The sequence below is a fragment of the Rhipicephalus microplus genome, unplaced genomic scaffold (assembly GCF_043290135.1).
Source record: "Rhipicephalus microplus isolate Deutch F79 unplaced genomic scaffold, USDA_Rmic scaffold_1060, whole genome shotgun sequence".
NCBI classification, from domain to species: domain Eukaryota; kingdom Metazoa; phylum Arthropoda; class Arachnida; order Ixodida; family Ixodidae; genus Rhipicephalus; species Rhipicephalus microplus.
The window spans coordinates 1-11,239 of record NW_027465607.1 but is presented as its reverse complement, the minus strand read 5'-3'; the positions used below and the strand labels follow the sequence as shown (position 1 = coordinate 11,239).

General features: G+C 44.3%; 1 protein-coding gene across 4 annotated transcripts; it reads left to right on the top strand.

The window, feature by feature from the left end:
- Window positions 1-272: 272 nt before the first annotated feature.
- On the top strand, window positions 273-11,220 carry LOC142796059 (uncharacterized). 4 transcript variants are annotated; one of them, XM_075886187.1, is made up of 4 exons: window positions 273-562; window positions 5,563-5,617; window positions 7,747-7,973; window positions 10,987-11,220. In XM_075886187.1, the coding sequence occupies exons 1-4, from the start codon at window positions 416-418 to the stop codon at window positions 11,149-11,151; spliced, it is 594 nt and encodes a 197-aa protein (XP_075742302.1). In that variant the 5' UTR covers window positions 273-415; the 3' UTR covers window positions 11,152-11,220. The 4 variants fall into 4 exon arrangements, with proteins under 4 accessions (XP_075742302.1, XP_075742303.1, XP_075742305.1 ...); XM_075886188.1 differs by having other exon boundaries at window positions 277-562; window positions 7,747-7,835; window positions 10,987-11,217; XM_075886190.1 differs by having other exon boundaries at window positions 391-562; window positions 5,555-5,617; window positions 7,747-7,835; window positions 10,987-11,215.
- The last annotated feature ends 19 nt before the right edge of the window (window positions 11,221-11,239 follow it).

Sequence of the window (11,239 nt, the reverse complement as noted above, 5' to 3'; positions counted from 1 at the left end):
CTAAACAAATTGCCAGTTCACTGTTGAATTCTCGATGGAAACAAACAGCTGATCAGGGACGCAAGCTTGGCTTGGCACTGGCTTGGCCGTTCATACAGAGCCAAAAGCCGCTGCAGGAAACTGAATTGCGGATCGTATTGATACAAAATATTTTATACATTTTTGTTTTCTTTGTTTCATTTCTCTAATTGCTCTTGTGATGGCGTGGACCGCGCTTCGCGATCTCATGTACCGGCGCACTGTTTTTAAGTTCAGTATGGCGCACGATAATACATGATTGCGTGCTTTAATTTAAAAAGGTTCGCGAGTATGGCAGCAACACTGCAATGTCGGGAAGAGGCACGGGGAAGTGGATAGTAGTAGAGCCAGTAGCAGCTGCATGGCCGGGTGGAGCGACTGATGCCCAGATGGAGGAATGTCAACCCGATGCCTTTTGTGTTGGCCGTTCTGGCAGTTCCGCCGACTTTATAGAAAGAGACGACCCCGTCGGTTGTCCTCTTCTCTTTTCCTTCGGGCATCAGCGACAACATTGACGGACGACGTGTTCGACTTCACTGTGCACGTGAGTATAGGTTGGTTTTTCATTCGAGTGAATTCTTGTTCAGATTTGCAACTTGTCGACTTAATCCTGATCACCTGTCACCGGCAATAAGTCACATACGTGTGATATTTAGGTGAAGTAAATGATAATGCACATTTTCTGCTCCATTTGCGTGACTTAGCTACACCTGGACATGAGGTAAAGCCTTTGTCGCCTAGCCACTAGCAGGCAAGATCGATCACTCGCATCCTTCAGTTCACGAATCAACGCGCCTGCCTTGAAATTAGTAAGCTGCTCGCAAAGAAATCTTACCGAGGCAATTTTGTTTTCTGTGAACAATGCACCGTAGATTTGTCTTGAATAACAAAAAAAAAAACTTGAAAAATAAATGTCGCGACCTTTTAGAAAACGCCGTGTCTAAGAGCTAGACGCGGCATTTTGTAAAATGCTCATTAAATTCAGTACGTTTTCGTAGTTTCTGCTTGAAATTATTATTGTCTGTGAATTTCATGGCCCAATCTTTTGCTTTGGCTGAAAATCTCGGCGGCAAAAACTTTGTTCAGTGTCCCTTTAAGGGCAGGTGTAGATGCCATCATTTCAGTCGCAAATCTTTTTGCTAGTCGGTCGGCTGGTTAACAATAAGGGTACTAACTAGAGTTCTTCCAGATTTCATCAGCAACTCATCGTCATGGCTTCATCAGATGCTGCATTATATACATTCTATCCTCGTTTTTAAATAGGTGTACCGTATGGTCCACTGTTACAGGAAACAAGCGAGCTCATGGACAGTGAGCCATGTGGTGCTAACTGGCAGCGAGGCTTGTGAATGGGACGCATGCGCATAGAATAGGGGTGCGCCCAGTTTTGTCTGCAATTTCTCCGCCTGTACGCATGACAGCATTGGAAAGCGCATCCGTATTTTAGCTGCGCAATTTATCTAGCCCAGTGCCTCCTGCTTCAGAAATTTCCTGTGAGCACAAAAAATGCATGATTTTAATCGTTGCTGCAGTGTTTTGCAAGTTGTCACCGTAAAGCACATCATATTTTTCGCATAATGCTCGCTGCAACTAGCAAGTTTCGATGACTCAAAATGCTGTTCAGGTCTGATGTAGCAAACATTTTAAGCTCGTCCTCGTGACCATGAAATATTGGTTTATTAAATAATGGAAGGCAGAGTTGGTATCAGTTGATTTACAGTGTGAAAATGAAAAGTGCGAAGGACCGTGCCTCGCAAGTAAGCCCCGAGAGCATGAGCAGAGAAGTAGCAGATGAGGATGCTCATGCGCTGCATTTCCAAATCTCACCAGCACTAATGCTTGACGGACTGCTGGCCACGCACTAGTGTGTTCTTTCTGAAACAGGACTTTGGCCCTGTAAGCAAGTTCTTGAAGGGCATAAGTAAAACGTAGAATGGGCCCCCTATATGCACCCATCCTTGAACCATTGGGCTTATGAATTAGTGCCCTTTTCAAAATACAACTATTCTGAGCTATAAATTGTGACAGAACAGTGCACGAAGTTTATAAAAGGAAAAAAGTCTTTAAATGTCCCCTTTATACATAGTGTTCTTGTGATGTCACTTCTGCCGTTGTCGCCCTCTCCCGCCATGCCCGGTTAACTCTCTGCGTACCTACGGCAGCTCACGTGCTGCAGTGCGGTTTGTTGGGGGCTCGTCATCTGTTGCTGTGAACGATGTGGAGGCATTGTGGTTTTCTGTTGTCTTACTTTAACGAGCTCATTGGATTAGGAAGGCCTCGCTCATTCACTCGATACAAGACCAGATAATCAAGATGTGCGACACATATACCAGCCACGGCGTACACCGGCTGCCCGCCACAACCTATGAGGGCCTATTATCTTGCTTTCACTACAAATTGCCTGGCCCAAAAACAAGTGAAAGCTCAAAATCTCTCGAGCCGCAATTTTAAGAGTGGATGTGCGAAGCGCAGCTGCTCCCATCGAAAACTAGTCGTGCAGAGCTAGGCAAGTTTACAAGAGATATAATATTATGAATATATTGTCACGGCCTACGCCACCAAAGTAGCAATGCTCCCCCCCCCCCCCCCCCAAGTGTTTTAAACAGTGCTGATGTTGAGCTTGAGCCTCTTTGATTGCAATTTGTGGAAATAGTCGAGGAAAATATTATACAAGGCAGATAGCGACTTTGCGTAGTGTGTGTGCCGCGGTAATGCCAGTCATCACTTTATTTTTCGCGCATGCTTTAACACACTTTTCACTTTGTATTTTGCTTTTGTTGTACGCTAATGTACAGTGGAGTCACTGAACATGATAGAGATCGTGTATAGAATTAATTGACTAATTAAAAAAAATCCTGACGCCCAACTTGAACCGATCGGCTATACTTCAAAGTGAACTAATATTGTTTCCCATTCTTTATAGTTTGTTTCAATGTAATACCAAATCTCCGCGATCGCCATCACGATTTTAACCGCCTTCCTCGCCATCATGATTTTAACTGCAGACAAGTTTGTATGTACAGTATCTTGGTAAGCTATATCTGTTTGCAGGTAAATACTTGGCTATGGCACTTATCCGTAATGAAGTTGCACCTGAAGATGCAAATATTGCAAAGTTTCTTCAAGTAGCTTTTGTTAATCTGCACCAGCCAAATACGCTGGTACTTTTAGGAAAATCGGAATGTGCGTTCTCAATTTCAGGTTATAACTTTCAGCAAAGAAACACCCTAAGCTCTGCTCCCTCTGCGTGGACTACTAAATCAACTTGCCTCACTAGCAGCTCATAATTTCTCAAACTTGCATCGTGAGGCAAAACTAAACGGGTGCAAGCACGAGGAGACAACATGGCAGTTGTAGGCGATAGATTCGGTTGGTGCCCGGGCATGTTGGTGGCGCATTTCGGAAGTGACGAAAAGGCGCTGCGAGATGCACGTGCACACTTTGTATAGTTGCTGTATTGGACAGCAAACTTTTTTTCTTATCTGAGCAGTTTTACCAAAGGAAGCTTCATCATATGGCGTGATAAATGAAGCGAATCCACAGGTTGAACCACATCATAGCCTCGCTGTGCTTTTGTACTTTTTTTAGCTCGCAAAATTTATTTGTACATATAAGTGACAACTTGCCAGTAATAAGGCAGCACTTGTTTCTTTACCATATGATCATCTCCGGTGTGCTGCTGCCTCAATATTTCAAATTCTAAGCATTTACACCATTGTATGCTAACTTTTCCTTCAAAGTGAGACAAGCCACATGTGTATCGTAGATCAAGAAGCATGCCAGTTCTGCGTACTTGCAAGGTAAACATCAGAAATGCACAGTTGATCAAAAATACTAGTTTAATGGTGCATCTACATAGCAAAGCACCTGTGGCACCTCGGGCACAAGATAATGCCACATATGTTACAAGAGATAATTAAAAAAGACAGGGGACGTTCCGTGAACAAATAGAAACAAAAATAAAATGGCACGTGGCAGCGAGCGAAGGCGGCAAGGGGGGGGGGGGGGGGAAGCCCGTGGGACTTCAGCGGATGAACGTAAGGTGTGTGTTTAATATGTGGAAGAAAAAAAAATTCAAAACTTTGGCGACTGAAATGAGGGTGACTTAGTGAGTGCGCTCATGACGAGAGTAAACACGGTTATTATTTTTTTTTTTTTCAAATCTCTTTTGAAAGCCACAAAAAATCTGTATGTGGTGCAGCCTAACAGAAGGTCCGTGAAGGCAAATTATGAATTCGTCGTTGTACAAAGGCCTTTTTTTTTTTTTTTTTCATGCGCACCATCCCCGCCGCGGTGGTCTAGTGGCTAAAGTACTCGGCTGCTGACCCGCAGGGCGCGAGTTCGAATCCCGGCTGCGGCGGCTGCATTTCTGATGGAGGCGGGAATGTTGTAGGCCCGTGTGCTCAGATTTAGGTGCACGTTAAAGAACCCCAGGTGGTCTAAATTTCCGGAGCCCTCCACTACGGCGTCTATCATAATCATATAGTGGTTTTGGGACGTTAAACCCCACATATCAATCAATAAATCATGCGCACCATAAATAGTGCTCAAAATTTAATTGCATATGTTGTTTTCATCCTCGCTGTATTCCGTGCTGTTTATGATGTAAAAAAAAAAAAGTAGCACACTGAAGTGGTGCTGCTTTTGGGCAACAGTTGAAAATGGCGGGCTGCATGAATGCGGAATACTGCCGCTTACACTCAAATCACTCTTATGGTCACCTCCCACTGTTTGCAGCATGTGTTGTGTATACACAGCTGCATATTTCCTAGCTAGAAAAATTTGATTTTAGGTGTTTCACGCCATTTTCCATGTAACTATTCCACAATTGCCCACACTGATCAGCAGGCTTTCAATTGCGCTGAAGGACACAGGTGCCATAAAATTCATAGTCGATTCTTTCAAGAAACCGTATGTAAAGGCTGAAGCTTCATGCGTACATACACACACACATACCATATTGTTTTTTGTACTTTATGAAAGCTGCGAAGGTCTCATGTGCCTCCAAGCGTAACCTGTCTTATTTATTCTCCATCACCGCAAAAGTTTTGTGAGTTTCAAATAAAATTACTTTGCGCATGGCCACTTTTGGGTAATTTTTTTGTGTAGGTGTTATTTGAGCAGCCTACAGTGTTTACTTTATAAGCCTGTATGTATATGTTGCATTATAAGGATGCAGAATGTGTGTAGCTGTACAATATAGATGAAGTGTAAAAATTAAGTGTGTCTATTGTAGTGTTCTTGCAACCAATCTTACCCCCGTATTCTAGAACGTTCCTCCACTCAACGCTTCACCTTCACTTGAGATGGCTGATGGGAGCGCCATCTCTAAGCAGAGAAAACTGCTGCATGTCAGCAATAATCTGCTGTGATTCTCGAGTAGCGCAGCGTCGCTTTCAAACGAGCAGCGGCACAGTGCTCAACTCTGTCAAGTGAAGGGTGAAAGTCGAGTCGGGGAGCGTTTATGAATATGGGGGTTAGTTTTGTTGTCTTGTTAACCTGCCATTCACACTGGATTGATGCTACTTTGCTCTAGCTGTACAGTGCTCTCCAAGGCTCAAGGAGGCACCGCACGGGGAAGGCTCGGAGCAAACCATGCGTGAGTTTCCTTTCATTGTTACACTATGCACGTATTAAGTGATAGACTTTAATGTATGCTATTTGTATTGTGCAAGTTTTTGGGGACATACAACTTCCAACACTTATATGTTCTGACGAAAATCACGCAAGAATGAGAGAAGCTTGTGCAAAAATTATGCAAGAGTGTAAGAAGCTTTTGCAGAAGTCTGTGAAATGAAGTTTTGAAATTTTGTGGCAATGTGTCATTGTACAGTGGTCAACAGTCTTGCTCAGCATGCTTGACTGCAGGGCTCCCGGCTGCACAGGCGCATCTACGGAGTGCCTGATGCATGATGGGCCAAATGTCAGCCTGCACACTGGTGCCTCTTATCCCCGTTTGTCTGTTACATCCGTGTCTCTTGTAAAGGGGATCAACTGTGCTACCTTTTTTTTTTTCGAATGTAATGAGTTCTTTTTCCAGATTATTGTTGTTTTAAGGTAGAGCCTCACATTTTTATCAAATACTGAAGATTCTATTTTTCCTTCTAGATGCTATGAAGTCACTCCTTGTGTTACAATAGAGTGAACACTGTTATGAGAAAAGCTACTTTATGGATCAGAATTGGTGACAAACTACACTCCATTCCAGCTGCATTAGGAATAATATTCATTTGCATACTTCTGTTTCTTTTGTTTGTTTGTTGGCTGGAGGTTTGGAGTATAGGGTGGCCAGAGGGCACTGTGTAGTCTTTCTTCATCTTCCCAATTTTGTGAACATCAATTGATAGCCGTATGGGAAGCAGCCAGCATGCTGAAACAGCGGTGCAAGCATGCAAGATGTTCACCATTGCATGCAGTCAGTTGCTGTGAGCAACCTACTGCATACAATTAACTGCGAGTGGTGAACTAACGCTGCACTATGTGTGCCTCCTGGAGAGCTGCAATGGTAAAGTGCCACAATCGTATAGTAACATGGATAACATCGCAATTTGTTTGTTGAATAATTTTGCAACAGAATCAATGGAGTTTTGGATAAAGTTGTGTATCTGCCTGGTTCATCAAAGCTACAGAGTCAAATGCGGTATATACTCGCGTATTATGTGTACTTTTTTTGTCAATCCGGTCATGTGCGAAGCTAGTAGGAATCGCTGGCCTAAAAGCTCAACTGGGAATATATGTTGCAGGCGCTGTCACAGTTGTCTCAAAGCGGATTGTCATTTGTTTGCTAAGCCTGTTCAAATGCCCCCATTTTCTTGAAGTTCTTCCGAACAGTGCTCACAAAAACCAGTTCCCACGACAGGGTTATACCAGAGAACATAAGTACTCTCCAATAATTGTCGGGAACCCAATGTAAAGTAAGATGCAGACAAGGAAGCGCGATGCCAACACAGTGCTGTGTGTGTCGCCCTTCATGTGTGTGTGTGTCCATTCCTTGTCCCAGTCTTCTATTGCGTTGTGTTCCCTCCGATATCTAACCAACACACCCAAGCTTCTATGCTAAGTCTTATTCAACGCACTCTTCTGCTGGCTCCCATACTGAATATTGCATGTCGAAGAACTCCACGCTGATGTGCTTAGCGGTAGCACGGTTTCAGTTTTCTTCGGTAAGCTTTATAACAGCAATCTGCCCCGTATATAATTATTGTAGCCTATCACAAGGAGCGGTAAAAACGCAATGGCCAGATGGCGAAACCGAAAAAAAAAAAAAATGAGTGCGAAAACCTGCCTCATCTAGTTGATGTGACAGGTCCTTGCACGCGTTCAACATCTGTGCTGTGTCTCGGGAATACATTCTTGCCATGGAAGAGGTGGGAAGATAGGAGGCAAACCTTTAGGCATTTCGGACTACACATAAACAGGTTTCAGTTTTCAAGTTCGATATTCTAGGGAAAGCATAAAAGTTCATGGAAGAAGGGACCTTGCACTCAGTCCATTTTGTGTAAGACTGCACTCGCCTGCTCGACAAGAGATGTGCCTGACCAGAGCATCATGAAGTCAAATGTGTCTGTGTGTGTGCTGGCAAGGTGGCTCGGGCTGGTTGGGGAGGGCAAAGTATGCGAACAAAAAGTTTCTTGTAGTAAAGCAGGCTGGCTAATTATACTGGTGAGCAAATTATGTGAGGATGCAAATTGTGCGAGTAAATATGGTATGTACTCTTGTATGTTTCAGCTCTATTGCTACGGATCCTGCGGATCCAACTTGGCATCCGGCAGCAACAAAGACAGGTTCTGCAGGAGGTGCGACAGCTGAAGCACAAGGTACGGCTCTTGTCCGTGCCTCAGCACGCCCAGCCAGCACAGCGCCCCTCTGACCTTCCCCGGCTGCCTGCTGGTACAATTGGAGAAGTGGAGGCAGCAGAGGCAGCTGTGCAGAGTAAAGCTGTGGCTGCGGCTTTGGTGTATATTTCTTGATTTTTAATATGCCTATGTAACATGCAGAAATTTAGTACTGCTTTAAGATACTGTGTTTCGGGAAACACACTAGTCAGGTTATCTCATGAGCCACTGTACTACAGTCGAATATGAATAATTCGTACTCAGAGGCCAGAAAATTTGTTCAAATTAAAAGAAGTTCAAAATAATGAAAGTTACCGTAATTACTTGAATCTAACACGCACCTTTTTTCCGGTTAAGAGAGTTCATAAATCGCATGTGCGTTAGAATCGAGTACGAAAAAAAAAATGAATATGGTCATTCTATTGCCATCGCCACTTACAAAATGGCCGCCCCCTACATGCGTCTGCATGGCGCGTCGGTCATTTCTGCCTATGTGTTTCCCATGCGCAGCACTTCATACATGTGCTGAGGAGTTCGTCATCTTGTAGTACATTAGCATCGACGGCATGGTAGGGCCGACTCCAAAAACTCGACGAGTGCACTAGAATGCTGCTTCTAAAAGAAAAGTAGTCGCGTGTGCCGGAACGGACAGAAATCGGGCCGCATCGCGGTCATTCGGAGTTCCCGAAACGTGCGTGCGGGACTGGCGGAAACAAAAGCAGAAGATTGTCGACAGCAAAGATTCACGCAAAGGCTTCAGTGGACCATAGCAGGGTCGGTTTCCACAAATTGAAGAGCTGCTCGGCGAGTATGTGATTAAGCAGTGAGCGACACAGCGGCCCGTGATGACAGAACTGCTCCAAGTGCAGGCTATGCAGTTAGCCTTAGAAAAAGGGCTAATGCAGAGCCATTTTAAAGCGAGCAGATGCTGGCTAACGAACTTTATGAAGAGAAAAGGCTTTTCCCTCCGAAGGCGAACGGGCATATGCCGGAAGTTGCCGGAGGAGTACGAAGAAAAGCTTCAGAGTCTTCAGAGGTTCCTCCTAAACTTGCGGCACAACAACGGCTACCTGCTTGGGCAAATCGGGAATGCCAATCACACGCCTCTTTACTTCGACATGCCTGGCACCACAACCGTCTAGGAGAAGGGGGCGAAGCAAGTTTGTGTACTGACATCGGGCCACGGTAAAACTAGAGTGACAGCAATGCTCTGTTGCACGTCAGATAGGCATAAGCTTCCCCCGTACTTCATATTTAAACGGAAGACGCTCTCAAAAAGAGTCGTTTTCGCGAGTGGTGTGATCAAGCGGGCCAACGAGAAAAAAGGGTGCGCGTTGCAACCGATGTCTTAGGTTTTTTTTTTTTTTTTCTGTCGTGCAAACCGGGCGCACGTTACAATCGAGGGCGCGGTAGAATAGAGTAAATACGGTAAATGAGCGGAGGGCTCACCATGCAGTGATGTATGTGCATGGAGAAGTTTTATTCACAAATTACAGGACATCCGTCATTAATTAAAGTAGTCAATACATGTCTGTACACGTTGGCCTTGCAACGAGTCAACAAGTTTTGCGTGCAGTTTGCAAAGCATTTGTACTTCGGCTTCAGTATTCTCCTGGCAAAAGAAGTTGCGCGCGGCAATGTCCAGTGCTGACACTCTTCGAAGACAACTGTGTTTCCACTGTTACCATCTGCGCTGCAGCCGGAGCGTGGCCAGCACATGATGAGAATGGAGGAGCGTCTCCACCTGGAGAAAAGCGGATCGGCATTCGAGAGCGAAACACTCCGCGGCAGCTTTTTTTTTTTTTTCTCCATGCGCGGTGTTGAAAGGAGAAGAGCCTCTACATAGCAGGAACGAAAAACAGGGAAGCGTGACACCGGCGCGTTGCAGATCGGCATGAGAGAGCCAACTCTCTGCGACAGCTTTTGTTCCCCTCTTTCTCTTCATGCGCAGTGTTAAGAGGAGAAGGGTCTCTACGTGGCAGGGACGGAAAAAGCCGAAGCGGGGCACAGGAATGTCGCAGATTGGCATTTGGCAAACATTCCACCGCAGTCTTTTCTTTCCTTTTCTTCATTTTTTTCTTCAAGCACAGCGATGAGGTGTCTGAAGTGCCACCGCAGGATTGGGCGGGGTGCTGAGAACATTTTCGGAGCGCGGTATAGCTTTGATAGGACCACAGCGTCAGTTCGAATTAAGTGTGTTGGAATTAATGAGATTCGACTGTATTTACTATAGTCTGTGAAGTCCGAGTGAACTGTCCTAAGCTAGCAGACGATGTAGGCGGCATTGTGTGTTTGATAGGCAGTGACTAGCAATAGCCTGCTTAAAACAGACATTCAGTAATTTTGTTCATTTATCACCCTATTTCGTGTCCGCTGCGGCTCTCTCTACTTTGAGCTACAGTTCACCCTGCCTTGTGTTAGCCGATTTCTTACTTTTTTAAAAATCTAACATTCACCCAATTTCGCAGTGTGAAGAAAAATGCACCTTTGTTTATTGTGATGAGATTTCTATAGCGACATGCCTCTTTGTTGGCTATCACAGAAAAATATAAACAGCAAATGGTGCGACCATCTAGTGCGACCTTTATTTTTCTATCAGTTTCATCTATGACCAAGATTTGGTCGCTCTAAGGTTGCCTCTTAGTACGCCTTGATCATGTTCATTTATCTTGTTGTGCTCTGCTTACAATGCATTGATTAAAAACATGTCCAAGCTTCTTTTTGAATTCCACATATTTTATCGTTTTTCACCTGTAGAAGCTACTCCTGGTCAACATTCAGGCAAAGACATTGTAACCTCGAAGAAACGTGTATTGGAATTTGAGCACTGTACAAAGTAATTATACTATTTCATAGCTAGAATCAATATTTATTAAGGGTTATAACAGTGTTGTATTTGATTTCATAACAGCGAAACTGCATTCAGAGAAGGACTCTGAAAGGTTCTCACACTGAGTGTGAGAGGGCTGATGTGGAAACCATTTTAGGTCAAGTGAGTTGAAGTTAGCGTAAAAAAACAATGAAATGTTGTGATGCCCAAAAATTCAAGTTGTTGTTTTCAGTGTCCTCTTCTTGCAGATTTTTATCATGAAAACATTTCGATGTGCTGTTGCGTTCTTGCATTTTTTTACAGTGCAAGCACCTCCTGCAGATTGGGGGACGTGGCCTCCGAGAAATTGGTGTGAATGCCATGAAGGCTGTATTGGCACATGACGTGCAAGTGCTGTACAGCCTTCATGGCAGAAAAGGAAAAAGGGCCTTTGTGAACCTGAGGCTCTGTAGATTAGTGACAGGTTAGACTTGTTCATTGTTTTATGTGTGTGTACACCCTTGTGTATTCTCTGTACTGCAGTGCTTCATGTGTACTATGGTATTTCTGTTCTTGT

Excerpts from the sequence above, each read along its gene's own strand:
- LOC142796059 (XM_075886187.1), top strand. The coding sequence starts at position 416 with ATGTCAACCCGATGCCTTTTGTGTTGGCCGTTCTGGCAGTTCCGCCGA. Across the intron at positions 563-5,562 it reads TGTTCGACTTCACTGTGCAC|TGCTCTCCAAGGCTCAAGGA; the intron begins GTGAGTATAGGT and ends CTAGCTGTACAG. Across the intron at positions 7,974-10,986 it reads AAGCTGTGGCTGCGGCTTTG|TGCAAGCACCTCCTGCAGAT; the intron begins GTGTATATTTCT and ends ATTTTTTTACAG.